General features: G+C 35.7%; 1 protein-coding gene across 1 annotated transcript in view; it reads left to right on the top strand.

Annotated features, from left to right (window-relative positions):
• Positions 1 to 15,196, top strand: part of AHR (aryl hydrocarbon receptor) — a 54,432-nt gene that overhangs the window by 9,453 nt on the left and 29,783 nt on the right. Inside the window, exon 2 of the mRNA XM_047849377.1 lies at positions 2,560 to 2,747. Coding sequence (XP_047705333.1) covers positions 2,560 to 2,747 — 188 coding nt within the window. The remainder of the gene's footprint in view (positions 1 to 2,559; positions 2,748 to 15,196) is intronic.

Here is a 15,196-nt window from a genome sequence, read left to right on the forward strand (position 1 = left end):
TATGTCTGTGCTGAAATGTAACATCAGAGACCCTTCCTGGCTATCAAAACCAGCATGCTTGTCACTCTTTAGTTCCTTATCTTGCTTTATTTTTCTTTTTAACACTTAGCAGCTCTGAAAGTTATATGTTTATTTATTCACTCAACTAGTTATTTATGTTTCCTGCCACTGGAATGTAAGCTTCATGAGAACAGGAACATTAGTACATGTAATATAGTTCACTGCTGAGTCTTCTGTGCCTTGCCCATGGTAGGTGTTTACTATTTGTTGCATGAATGTGGCCACAACCACTTTCCCCTTTCTCTTCTCTCTTGTACTCTATGCTTCACACTCCGGACAGGGGACTTTTCACAGGCCACCGTTTCTCAGCCCTGCCTCCTCCTGAAATCCCGTTCATCTTTAAAGGTCCATATCAGATACTACCTTGTCTATAAAGATCTTAATTCAAGTAGTTAGTTGCTCACATACTTTGCTCCCATAACACTTTTTGAATATGTAGGAGAGGAATGTTTTCCTAGACTACCCAGGACATGATAACTGCAAGTAAATATTTGTGTCAACAAGAAATTAATCAGAGAATTATTCAGGGAGGTAGACATGCATTATAGGTAACTTTTGAAAATCATTTGATTAATTGAAGAAATTTAGAGATGACTTGAATTTGATTACAAATGCAGTATGATTAAGGAAAAATAGAGAAAGAATCATCTGTTTCTGTTAAGTATGCAATTACACAGTCTGGAGAAAGTACCTGATTTATTTTGTATGTATGCCATATACTTTATCAATTTATTAATTCTTACTTTTGTAGAAATAACATGAACTGGGGGCGCCTGGGTGGCTCAGTTGGTTAAGCGTCCGACTTCGGCTCAGGTCATGATCTCAGTTCGTGAGTTCAAGCCCCGCGTTGGGCTCTGTGCTAACAGCTCAGAGCCTGGAGCCTGCTTCGGATTCTGTGTCTCCCTCTGTCTCTGCCCTATCCCCACTTATGCTCTGTCTCTCTCTGTTTTAAAAAGTAAAACATTAAAAAAAAAAAATAATAACATGAACTGTAATAAAAACAGAAATAGATAAGTTTTGAAGAAATTACTTGTTGGGAACAATATATAACAAACATTAAAATTTTTATTGACTTTATAAAAAGATTTTTTAATATTAATTTCTGAGAGAGAGAGAGAGAGAGAGAGAGAGAGAGAGACAGACAGTGAGTGAGTGGGGGAGGGGCAGAGAGAGAGGGAGACACAGAATCCGAAGCAGGCTCCAGGCTCCCATCTGTCAGCACAGAGCCCAACACGGGGCTTGAACACGTGAACCGTGAGATCGTGACCTGAGCCGAAGTCAGATGCTTAACTGACTGAGCCACCCAGGTGCCCCTTTATTGACTTTTTATTAATTTTTAAATAAATTATTACTTCTCCACATACAACATTGAAAACATAAAGTATCTAGAAATATTTCGATTAAATCAGCACTATATTCAGGCCAATTTCTACTTTTGAAGATGCCATCATTTGAATTGTCGAAAATGCCTTTGTCTTCTCAATAAAGGCTGGAGGGAAATGTCTTTGTTGTAAGAATGCCCTGCATAAGATTTTATTTTTCTGGCAAATGGAAAGGTGAAGAGGCATGATCTTTGTTTTTTGGTTTTTTTTTTTTTAATATCTTGTCTATATTTCATTGTGTGTGTGATGATCTGTCAGTTCATTTTAAATAATGAATTTCTGCTGTGAAATCCTGGCTAAGACCTTTCTGTGAAGTTATGCAGTTTCTCATATCTGAACTCAGGTTCTACTCTTAACTATAAATATCTTTTCTCTCAGATGAAAATCATGCTACATGTTGGGGATTCATTGAATTTTCTAAGACATAAGCTATGAAAGCTAATAATTAAGTAGAATTATTGACCAGCCCTGAATGCAAAATTTGTAAGGAATTACAGTTAACCTCTAATATCTGTCACTCAACAAATATAAATAACCAAAGCCAATTTTTTTTAAATATTGGAGGACCCCATTAAATGCCTAGATGACCATATAGAGGTGCCAGAAGGACTTTGAATAGTTGTCACTGACAGGATGAAAGTGTTAAATATAGGAAGCTGGGGTGATTAGGGTAGCTCCTATTTATCTACATCATAAATGATGCCAAGATGCTTCTGGAGGAAGATAGCAAAGGAAGCATAATCTTCACATAATTAATTGCAGATTTCTTTTTCATTTCTTTCTGGAACAGTGTCTGGGTTTGAAAAAATAATCCTACTGGATTTGTTACTGGGAATCACTGTACCACAAATGTATGAAGTGAAGGAAGTATGAAGTATATAAGATGCACTCAGCATTTTCTTGAGTTCATAAGCTTTTAATAAAACATTATGAGGAATTTTACCAATTTTTTTTGTTTTTCTTAATTACGATACAAAGGAGCCTTTTGAAGGGATTTACGTAAACTTGAGTAGACTTTTTGGTGTGTGTTTCATTAGAGAAATACCTGAAGAGCTATAATGCAATATAAATTTTTACTTTATCTATCTTATTTTGTGGTATTTTGTTTGTTTTTCAGTGTCAAGCCAATCCCACCTGAAGGAATCAAGTCCAATCCTTCCAAGCGACATAGAGACCGGCTTAATACAGAGTTGGACCGTTTGGCTAGCCTGCTGCCTTTTCCACAAGATGTTATTAATAAGCTGGACAAACTTTCAGTTCTCAGGCTCAGTGTCAGTTACCTAAGAGCCAAGAGCTTCTTTGATGGTAAGAAGAAGTTTTGTTTATTGCTATATATTAAAATTTAAGTAGCAGAGCCAAACTTGTAGTATTTCTAAAAATACGTGTTCCAGGTTCATTCATCAGAAAGATGCTTCCACTTGCCTGATTTGTAGTGTCATTCTGTGAAAATCATAGGTTTGAAAGTTATGCCCATATAGTTTCCAGTTCCACTACTCCTTCCAATGCAATTGTTTAAAGTCTCTGTCCCTCCCCCCCCCCCATTCTCTCAATGAAGGGAATAAAACACATATACTATGACATATTTTTGCTTATTTCCTTCAATATGTTTGGGTAGATATTTATTCTTTAAAAAAATTATGTACACTTCTACTACTATATATTAACCGTGTGTTTACTCCAGGAAAATGTAAATAATTTTTTTCCACCAGAAGAAGTATTACATTACAGGAGTCAGAATTGGATTTCAATCTCATTGTGCCATGATAAACTATTTGATTTTAACCAAACCATTTACCATCCCTGTACCTCAGTTTACTCAGCCATGTAGTTACTTTCTAACCATATATGATTTCATAGCAGTTAAGTATTTTATTGGAAATTTTTATTGAAAAATAAAGTTTCATTGTATATTCTTATGTAAAATAATTCCTCAGTTTCTCTTTTTATCTGTTTATATGTCAGAAATAGATTTTTTTTCGGGAAATGTTGATTCTTTTAAATATATCATGCTATTTAACAAATAGTAGTAAAGAATTAGTGATAAAATCTGAGTGCCCTAGTCAGTGCTTCTCAAACTTTGAGTATCTACAAATCACATAGGGATCTTACTAAGATGGGAGTTCTTATTTAGTAGGCTTAGGTGGTAGTCAGAGATTTTGCATTTTTTTTTAACATTTATTTCCTTTTGAGAGACAGAAGTGAGACAGAACAGCAGTGGGGGAGGGCAGAGAGAGATAAGGGACACAGCATCTGAGTCAGACTCCAGGCTCTGAGCTGTGAGCATAGAGCCCGATGCGGGGCTCAAACTCACAAGCTGTAAGATCATGACCTGAGCCAAAGTCAGACCCTTAACCGACTGAGCCACCCAAGCGGGCCAAGATTTTGCATTTCTCACAGGATCTCAGATGCTGCTGCTGCTGCTGCCCTAGACCCATCTACAGATACTTGAATTTATAATATGTGTTTAGAATATTGGAAAACAGTTATTCCCCTGCAGGTTTATATTTAAATGGTTTGCTGTGTTTAGTCTGGGCATTTTTTTATTTGCTTGCTGTGTATGATCTTTATTTTGGATAAAAACTATGTAGTTTAACAGTTGTGATTTGAGCAATGCACACTGATTATGAGGATAATCATTTCAGGTCAGATTATATGTTTAAAGGTTCATAGTAGACACTTAAAATTGTTTCTTATCTATAAAGTCTTTGAATTTTCCTTTACACCAGATCCTTCATCTCTAGGATGGGTTATGTGGGATTCGGGGTGTGTGTGTGTGTGTGTGTGTGTGTGTGTGTGTGTGTGTGAGTGAGTGTGAGTGTGTGTTTATCAACTAAACAGTAATTCTTTGATAGAGTTGGAACTAGAACCCTGGTTTCTGGATGCCCTGTGTTGTTTTTCCTAACCATCTTCCAATTACTTCTCTTTTCTGGGAACCATTTATATAGCACAGTCCTGAGGACTTTCCCCTGATCTGTGGTTCTCAAAGCGTAGTCCCCAGATAAGCAGTAGTGTCACCTGGGAACTTGTTACAAATGCCAGATCTTGGGCCCACCCTAGACCTGCAGAATAAAACTCTGGTAGAGTGGTGGGGCTGGATGTATGTGGAAGTTTGGGAGCCCCTATCATAGACTGTAACCACTCCCAGCTTTGTGGAATAGCTGTCCTAATCCTCAGCATTAGTTCACATGCAGTGCTTACTGCTTGACCTTGTGGCAAGGGGTTCTATGACAAACAGGATCTGGTTTCTGCCCTTAGAAAGTTGACTGACTAGAAACCAGAGAGATGTTATTCCTTGACTTTGGTAAAGATGCATTGATGTTAGTCATTTTTGCCTTTTTGTTTCTTGCTCCTGTATGATAGGAAATCAAACTATAAATGTTAAAAAGAGAAAAGGGGCACGTGAGTGGCTCAGTTAAGCATCTGCCTCTAGATTACCGCTAAGGTTATGATCTCACTGTTCCTGGGATTAAGCCCCATGTAGGGCTCTGCCCTTTAAGCATAGAGCCTGCTTGGGATTCTCTCTCTGTCTCTGTCTCTGTCTCTGTCTCTCTCCCTCTCTCCCTCTCCCCCACTCATTTGTGCATGTGTGAGCACAAGTGCCCCCTCTCCCTCTCTCTCTGTCTCTCTCTCTCTCTCTCTCAAAATAAATAAATACACTTAAAAAAAAAAAAAGAAAAAATGTATAGATTGTGCCCTGTTTAGAAGTAGTGGGTAAGGGGCTCTTGGGTGGCTCAGTCAGTTAAGCATTGGACCAATCTCAGCTCAGGTCATGATCTCACGGTTCGTCAGTTTGAGCTCTGAATCGGGGTCTGTGCTGAAGGTGCAGAGCCTGCTTGGGATTCTCTCTCTTTCTTTCTCTCTCTCTCTCTCTCTCTCTCTCCCTCTCTCCCTCTCTCCCTCTCTCCCTCTCCCTCTCCTTTTCCCTCTCCCTCTCCCTCTCCCTTTCTCTGCCCCTTCTACACACTGATTCTCCCTTTCTCTCTCAAAAAAAATTAAAAGAAAAGAAATAGTGGGTTAGCATTGAACCTACTTAGCGAGTAGCCAGGTACCATTTAAGCGCTAACATAATTACCGTTTTCTAGGCAGTGTGTGTGTTTATATCTATGCACACACACATATGCTAATTAAAGTAATATATGTATGTTTAATGTATAAATTTATATAGATATATTTTTTTCATGAGACACATGTGTCCTGTTGAATACCACAAGTAAGGTAGATTTCAAACTACCTTACAAAGAATGTTATTATAGCATAGCTGGGCTCCTTTGGGAGATCTTACATATTAACAGTTATTTTCTTAGCTCTTCATTAATGAGTTAATTTTTCATTCTGGTTCAGTGTATTTAACAATAGGATCTTATTATCCTTCATCATTCCTTCATCAGTTACATTACCTTTAATTTTAGGTCCTTTGCATTACAGTTTTTAAACTTCAGTGTGTATCAGAATAACCTGGAAAGGTTATTAAAAGGCATATTCTAGGGCATGCCCCTCTTATTGCTGATTCTGAGTGGCTTCAGTGTAGAACCAAGGAATCTGTATTTTTATTATGGATCCTAGATGAGTCTGAGGCATTGATTTAACTTGGTTTTGATTACGCCTGAATTACTTAAAAAATTTTCTCTTTGCCTTCAGAAAAACAAATCCAAATGTACAAAATTTTAAGAAGAATATAAATGTGTTTGCTTAGGTTTTAGTGGAATGTATACCCTAAGTAGTTTCTAAGTTGTTCACGGAATTAGACGGAAACTGAGAGATACAATCAGTAGAAAAGATTCCAGTCTTTTCCAGGCCTCCAGTGATGTAGGATGGCAATTCAATATTTTGAAAGGACGCAGACAATTCATTTTTCAAGGTAATGTTTAAGATCTGAACAGATGCTAAATGCTACAAACCAGGAGACTTGGAGCATGCGGACAGTTTAGGATTCTAATGTGGAGTAAAACCACTCTCCTACTAGGGAAAACAGTATAGCGAAGTGAGGGGAAGCTCTAAGTGAATAACAGGATGCAAACAGGGGGTGTGTGATTCCTGCGGAAAGAACAATATAAACGAGTAATCATACAATCTTGTTAAAAAGGAAACTCAAGTTTTACTGTAACAATAGATATTTTTCCAAGAAAATACATCTATTTATTGCAAGTTTAAATAATCCAGCTTGGGTGGATCTTCTTAAACTTTGGAGCCATGACTCTAATACTGCTCTGACTGTCTGAAAAGCAGCACTTAGGATTTAAGTACACTACTATTTATCCATTTCTAATTGATCAAAACATTCTGAAATACAACTTTGAACAAAATATTTATTTTTCAAGTATGATAAAGTTAGCACTTTCTTTGACACTGTTAGATTAAAATTATTATATAATACATTTGTAATTCAGGATTGCACTTTATTCTAAACCCTTTGCAGGTGCTGAATTCACAAAAAAGAAAAAGAGGTAGAAAAAGATTTCTGCTCTCTAATAGCTCAAGGTCTAGTGTTTCAGCAACTGTGACAAATATAGTATGTGAAATCCTTTAAAAATGTACCTATTCAGTATTTATAATGCACTACTTAGGGAATATTTCAAAGGAAGTAAGAAGATTAGAAGTTTTGTTAGTTATTTTAGTTTGAACTGAAGAAGTAATTGAGGGAATCTTTGAATGCTGAATCCTTGAAAACTTGTAAACTATATTCTAGAAAATAAAGCTCAGATAATTATTTTTCAGTTTGTATTCTGTTTATGCCACAAATGAAGTAATCATTACAAACATTTTCATTTCTATATTATAGTGCTTTGGTTTTTCTGGTGCACTTAAAATTCCTATATATCGCCTGTTTCACTAACTAGAATGGAAACTCCTTGAGGGTATTATGTGTACTGTTGTACCTTAACACACTTAGAACAATGTCCGTCCCATAGTAGGCATTCAGTAAATATTTATTAACTCAGTTTCACTAACTTATATCTGAAAAACAATGTAAATTTCATGTTGAAATTTTAGATTATGGATTTAAATGTACAGTTGTGGGACTTAGTTTCAGATGTTAATATTTTGCTTTTGCCAGATACTCTCTCTGCTAGTAGCCAATTACAGTTATTGGTTCTATTGGGTTTATTTTCTATCTATAAATATGCAGATATGAGAAATATTTTATGGAATTGTAGCAGTAAATTTTTTACATGGTCTCTGATTGGCTGGGTCATACAGTGAAGTGTGTACAAGAATTTAAAGATGCAAATGTGAAAGCTACATACATCTTTTTAGGATGAATTAGTATCAGCTGTATCCTTCTCCAATCAGTACTTCCCTTTGCATTCCTTGCCTGTCTCTCTGCTCCTTTGCCTTCTCTTTATGAGTATTGTTCCTGATTCGCTGGTTCTTTGCTTCTTTGTTGGATGCTCCTTTTGTACCTGCCGGCAGTCTGGCAGTCTTGGGACTTAAAAAAAAAATTTTTATTAGTGTAGACGGAATGTGCAAATAGAGCTAAGTATTAAAAAAAAAAACTCCCTTTTGTAAATTTGATAAGAATAAGGTGATACTTTATTTTTAATTTATGCACAATGGACACACGTAGACATATTTTAAGGATTAATAACAATATTAATAATGATAGATTAAAATAGTAAAAGCTGTTGAAGTTCTATTCAATTTCCTCAGTAACATTGCTCTTCTGGGTTCTCTTTTATTTTTCTGTGCCTATTTCTTTTTATAAAGACTCCTCTAAATTATGTATCTTTGAAGTTTCTTTGTAGAGTCTTTTCTGTCTTTAGAAAATTAATACCCAGGGGCACCTGGGTGGCTCAGTTGGTTAAGCGTCTGACTTTTGATTTTGGCTCAAGTCATGATCTTGCAGTTCCTGGGATCGAAACCTGCATTGGGCATCTGCTAACAGCAGATTCTCTCTCTCCCTCTCTCTCTGCTCCTCCCCACTGACTGTGCACACACACTCTCTCTCAAATAAATAAACATAAATCAATATTGAAAAAAAGAAAAAAATACCCACAATCCAAAATTGATGTTTTCTGATGTTGGTGATTAAACACAGTAAAGTGCCATTTTTGCCTGTCAAGGCAAATTAAATCAGACCAGAGGGGAGCCTGAGGACAGTTATAGGATCACATAGAGCTGTGACCTGACAAGTCAGTGTGGACTTAGGTTCTGGAAATACAGAATGGAAGACTAAAGTCTTTAACATTATATTTAAACTTTTTCACCAAATTCTAGAATGTTAAGATTAAATCATACTTTTTTAATTAAAAAGAAAAGAGGAGCATAAAAGGAAGACCCAAGTTACAAAATGAGTATTAAACTCAAATATCATGTTACCTCTGAGAGGGAAAATATCTAAGAAGTTTAAATAATTTACTGACTGTGACCAGTAATAGTTTATTCAGGGAGACTAGGATTTGGGTGGTTATAACCCAGCCTTTAAAATTGGGTGGTATTAAGGGAAAGGCTTGTTTCCTCTTGTATTGTGTCTATTAGTTCCAAGTTTAACAGTGGACATTGGGTTTGTTGACTGATTGGAATCAGTATGGTAATGTCATATTCTTGGTAAGAGTAATTGTAGCATCTAAAAAATTTGAGTTAGATTTCATTGTCTCTTTTTAAAATATTCATTATTATGTCAGTGTTGCATTTAAATTACTTTACTTTTGGACAGCATTCCCAAAATTACAATTCATATGTCTGCTGAGGCACAGTATCTAATGAGGTAGAAAAGGCAGAAAAGTTTTCTTTCAGTGAGGCAATAGTACGGATCAGTGGCATGTAGTATTATGTCAATAAAATATTCATAGTATATATTACACCATTAAAATATAATTATTAACTGTGAAGTCTTTTATATACTCCATTATATATGTCATGGGTTATATTTTGTGACATCTTTATAATTGAGATACATAAATTTAACCTGTGGAAAGGAAAACTTAAACACAAGAAAGAGATGATTTTGTCTAGGTTTCAGTAAGCCTGACAAGTTTGAGGACCTGAGATCTAATTCCCAACTCCTGCATAGGCAGCTGTTATAGGGAGTAGTTTCTGGTTATTTTAAAAACTAAGTAACATAGGGGAAAATAATTCTGAACCATTACATGTACTTAAAATAATCACCATTTTATAAAGTGTAGTATTATTTACATAGTGGAATGTTCTAAATTCATGAAGTCTAAAAAATGCTCTAAGAGGGGAGGATAACAATAGTTAACTTACATGATGTGGTGATCTAACATTTAGTCAACCTCATTGTCGAATATGGATCTTTGTTGACTTTATTTTAAATTAAAAAATTGCCCGTGCTCTTTTCTTGGTCTTCCTTTTGTCTTTAGTTAACAGTTCATTTCCAGTTCATTAGGTTTTCAAAAGAGAGCTATTGTGTTTATTCATCTTGAGCTTGTGTGTTTCTCTGGATTTCAATCCTGTTTTGGTGTCTGAGTAACCCAGAACACTGTCTTGAGAAACATGTGCAGAGAATGAGCTTGAACAGGCAGAGAAATGAATTAAATAAAAAGCCCTTTCAGGGGTTGAAATTTTATAAAGTTTAAGGGTTTTATTATATGTGTGCTTTTCATTCATGGGATTTGTATGCTAATTTCATCTACATTAATTATATAATTTTGAAGTTACTGTATAGCAAGTAGTTTGCAAAAGTTTCAGCAATGTGGTACCACAGCAAATGTGATTTCTTAATTCCAGAAAGTTCTATGGTAGGTTTGTTTGCGTAAATGATGAGCATGTTTGAAATCATCATATAGGATTCAGTTTCACTTATGTGTGGTGTTATCTACCTTACTATAATTGAACTATATATTTTTTTCCAGAATTCATATTCTAAACGTGAAACTAATTATAACATTCATGATAACTACATAATTAAAGCTATAAAATGTAAAGATTTAAAAATGTAAAGGTTCTTTTAAATTTTAATGTATGGACTTTCTATAATCTAATCAATGTAAACTGAAACAGGGACAAATAAAAGGAATAGTAGAATATTTTTGTTGAGTCCAGTTGAAGTTGTATTAAATCCTGGCTCTTACATTTAATAATATGATCTCTTTGGATAAGGAATATACTTTCTCTTTTCTTCAGATATTGTAACTTACAAGATTCATTAGATTCTGTGAATAAGTTTAACATTTTATGATATTTTATATAGGATACTTTCATCACTGAGTATTCATTTGCTTTGATAGGTATTTTCAAAAAAGACAACAAGTGCATATTAAAGATTCAGACTGAACCTGAACTTGCTATATCTTTTATTATGTTTTGCTTTTTTTCCTCTTGTAAATTTACTGCTTTTTAAATGGGTTTTCTCTTTGATCATACTTAGCGTTGTATGTCTGTAGGATCCTTAATTGCTTGGCCATGAGCAGGTCCAGGTGGTCATAAATTGATGCGTTTAGCTTTTTTTTTTTTTTTTTTTTAGGAAGATTACCATTGGGGTAATATTAAAAACAATTTTTTTTAATGTTTATTTTATTTTTGAGAGAGAGAGAGACAGAACATGAGCAGGGGAAGGGCAGAGAGAGAGGGAGACACAGAATCTGAAGCAGGCTCCAGGCTCCAAGCTGCCAGCACAGAGCCGGATGTGGGGCTCAAACCCATGAATCATGAGATCATGACCTGAGCTGAAGTCTGACACATAACCTACTGAGGCACCCGGGCACACCCATTGGGGTAATATTAAAGCCCTCCAACTTGCAATTTTTCCTTTTTTCCCCCAAATAAAGATTTTAAATGTCTGTAGTTAATTTGATATTTTTTGTGTGTGTTGATTTTTGTGTGTGTGTGTGATCTGGTTAATGCAAATCTACAGCAGCATCTTGTTGTAGTGTTTTAGAAATTGTATTTACGTATAGTAGAAAATTAATCACTTTAAGGCCTGATATAGTTACATTAATTAATCGCTTTAAGGCCTGAAGTATAGTTACATTACCATTAATCATTTTTAGTTAGTAATCATATTTATGTCGTATTTTGAAATCATGCTTTTACAGCTTTTCTACTTTTTTTTTTTTTCAACGTTTATTTATTTTTGGGACAGAGAGAGACAGAGCATGAACGGGGGAGGGGCAGAGAGAGAGGGAGACACAGAATTGGAAACAGGCTTCAGGCTCTGAGCCATCAGCCCAGAGCCTGACGCGGGGCTCGAACTCACGGACCGCGAGATCGTGACCTGGCTGAAGTCGGACGCTTAACCGACTGCGCCACCCAGGCGCCCCCAGTACTAACCAGGCCCGACCCTGCTTAGCTTCCGAGATCAGACGAGATCGGGCGCGTTCAGGGTGGTATGGCTGTAGATTTTCTACTTTTTGATCAACCATTTTTTCAAAAAAATTTTAACGTTTATTCAATTTTGAGAGACAGACACAGAACATGAGTGGAGGAGGGGCAGAGAGGGAGACACAGAATCTGAAGCAGGCTCCAGGCTCCCTGCTCCCAGCTGTCAGCACAGAGCCTGATGCAGGGCTCGAACCCACAAACCGTGAAGTTATGACCTGAGCCAAAGTCAGACACTTAACTGACTGAGCCACCCAGGCACTCCATAGCTCAAATTCTTGTTTGTTCAATAGCTGGAGATTTAGATTTTGGAATCATTATAATACAGTTGAAATAATATTTTAAACCATGAAAGTGAATAAAATATTCCAGAGGAGAGCATATAGAATAAGATGAAAAATACCAGAGATTAGATGTTTTAAGGAGCAGTGAAGGAGAGCAAATCTGTGTGTACATGGAGTATGAAACTGTGCTGAGGTGAGACTTTGCTTAAAGATGCCTTCATTTGGATGTATTACTTGGCAGTCAAAAAGAATGAAATCTTGCCTTTTGCAACAAGGTGGATGGAACTAGAGTGTATTATGCTAAGCGAGATTAGAGAAGTGTCAGAGAAAGACAAATATCATATGACTTCACTCATATGCGGAATTTAAGATATAAAACAGATGAACATAAGGGAAGGGAAGCAAAACTAATATAAAAACAGAGGGGGACAAAACATAAGAAACTTAAATATAGAGAACAAACTGAGGGTTGGTGGAGAGGTTGTGGGTGGTGGGATGGGCTAAATGGGAGGAGCATTAAGGAGGATACTGGATGTTATATGTAGGGGACGGATCCCCGAATTCTACTCCTGAAATCATTACAGCATTATATACTAACTAGCTTGGATGTAAATTTGAAGATGTATATCCATGAAAAAAAAAAAGATACCTTCTTTTGCTATTTCAAGTTCTTAGAGGCTCAAAAGAAAATTGCACATGAAAGTGTAAACTAAAACGACATCAGAGTCCAGAGAGAAAAATTACATTACTGCAGGAGATCATTTCTGGTCCCTGACTGTCCATAGAGGCCAGAAAGCCATTCAGGTGCTTGCCGTAGAGGTTGGGAAGGGAAACAAGCAAGTCACTTCGAATCCATCTAACCTAAAATTGTATTGAATTATTCTGCTTTCTTCTAGCCTTAAATTTTCTCATATGATGTGGCGTGCCTCTTATGGTCACTTTTACAGATATTGTTGTCAACTGGAGTGTTAATTGTGTCTAGTGTCATTACGTCTGGTCTCTCTGTTATGGAGTCAGCCTCCTGTCTCTTTATCTTAGGATGGCAGAGGCGGATTGTCACGGAACAAAAGCACAGGCAGGCAGGAGACATAGAGGCTAAGCCTTTGGCCTTAGATAAGACCTTTAACCTCACTGTTGCCCAGAGCCTTCATCGTCTCAGCATGGACAATAAGAATGTTTGCCTCCCCCATGTGCTAAGTTTGTGGTGGATTTATCCTAAAAGTATGAGCTGTATGAAGTGAATTTTACAACTAAAATTTTATATAAATTATAATTATTAATTACGGAACACTGATATTTTACTTCTTTTAATGGGCAATTTTGTTGTCATTGTTGGATATGCGTAGAGGCCTTTCAGACCTGGCGCTAATATTCTCTGACAATCTCTTGAGTTAATATTATATTTTGATTTAGAGATAGAAATTTGCTAGTAAACTTTTTAACGTTTAAGCATAATATGTAATTATTTCCCCATATTGTTTCCTCTTCAGAAGTGGCACACACTGAAATCGAGACACTTTGTTCAGGGAAAAGTGACATGGCTTGCTTTGGTGAGGAATACACTGTGGGCTATGTGCTACTTGCTGTATTTGTATATATACAGAATTTTTTGTTACTGCTTTATATTTTAGTCTTAAATTATGTGCTTCTGTTTTGATCTTTATAAAAGTGGCATTGAGTCATTTACTGAAGACATTCATATTAATGAAAGCACTCTTTAAGCAGAGGAATAATAATTTTAAAAAAATAATAAGAGAATGAGATTCAGAACATTTAAAAGTTTATGAATTTCTAGTCACTGGTTCTCAAAATGTGTCACCTGGTCCCAGCATCACTTGGGAACTTGTTAGCAACGCGCACTATAAGGCCCCATCCTAGATCTCCTAAATCAGAAATTTTAGAGGGTGAGGTCCCGCAGTGTCTTTTAATAGCCGTAGCCTTATAGGTAATTGTACTGTCTATGAACGTTTGAGAATCACTGCTTTAATTGGTTACATTCTTCTACTTGGAATGCAGTTTGAATTCCAGTCTTGAATATGTAGAAAGCTCAGTGCAACTCTTTCCCCACTACAAAGGTAAACTAACTGCTCTTGTTGGTTCCATTACCTCAGGGCCCTAACACAGTTACAGTAGAATTGATTATCACTAAATGGAAAACTGGGGAAAAGTTAAATAACATCTTTGGAAGTCAGTTTCCACTTACTTGAGAGCAGGAATAGGTCTAACTTTTAAGGACTTACTTGGCTTTAAAATAATGTGTTTTAGATTGGCTAAAAAGATAGACTACCAGTCATGCAACCTACATTCATTCTTAAAGATAGAAGCGTGCATTTGCATTTTCAAAAACTGAATTTACTTTATTTCTGCCTTTGGTGATTAGAAATTTGTAGGTAGAAAAAAAAATCTGTCAATATCATAGGGGGAAGTATTGTGTAAACTATATAGACCTAGTCTTTGTGTCCTAGGAACTCAGCATGTTCAAGAACTCAAGAAAAGTAGCATACTTTTCTTGAATTTCAGTTTCTTCCTTCTTTCCCTCAAAAGAAGAACACTTCATTTACAAACAAAAACTTAGAGTTGAAATATTTCTTTTACCCCAAAGTATGTAGAAGAAGCTCTCCTTAGGTACAGTTAATATATTATTTGGAAATTATTTATAAATACTTATCCATATTGGACTAAACTAGGAATGTTTTGTTTATATTTAAGAATTACTGCATTACTTAACTCTTCCTAATTTATAGAAGTTTATGTGGTTGAATTTTATAGTGATAGCTTTGCTCTCTCTTATGCTTATATCAGTGTGCAAATGGAATTTAACTTTTTCTGCCAGAAGTAATCAAGGGGATAATAATTATTATAAAATAAATTGAATTTAAATCAATAAGTAGAGATTTAAAAATCTTATGCTTTTTCCTGGCAAGATACTTACCATGTCATCTTTCTGTTTAATTACAAATACAGTAGCCTACAAAATATAATTTACCATATGCAATATTTCTTCCTCATGAATTTCTCTGTTGAACACTTCAGAGCATGCTTTCAAAGAGGAAATATTTAGTTTATAGGAGAAATGGAAATCCAAGCTTAGATGTATAAGGAAGGAAGGTGTCATATAGGAAATGGATATGGTTAAATACACGTGGGAGTTAAGACTTGAATCACTTGTTTAAATGACCATTTGATAATGCT

The sequence above is a fragment of the Prionailurus viverrinus genome, chromosome A2, assembly GCF_022837055.1.
Source record: "Prionailurus viverrinus isolate Anna chromosome A2, UM_Priviv_1.0, whole genome shotgun sequence".
NCBI lineage: Eukaryota > Metazoa > Chordata > Mammalia > Carnivora > Felidae > Prionailurus > Prionailurus viverrinus.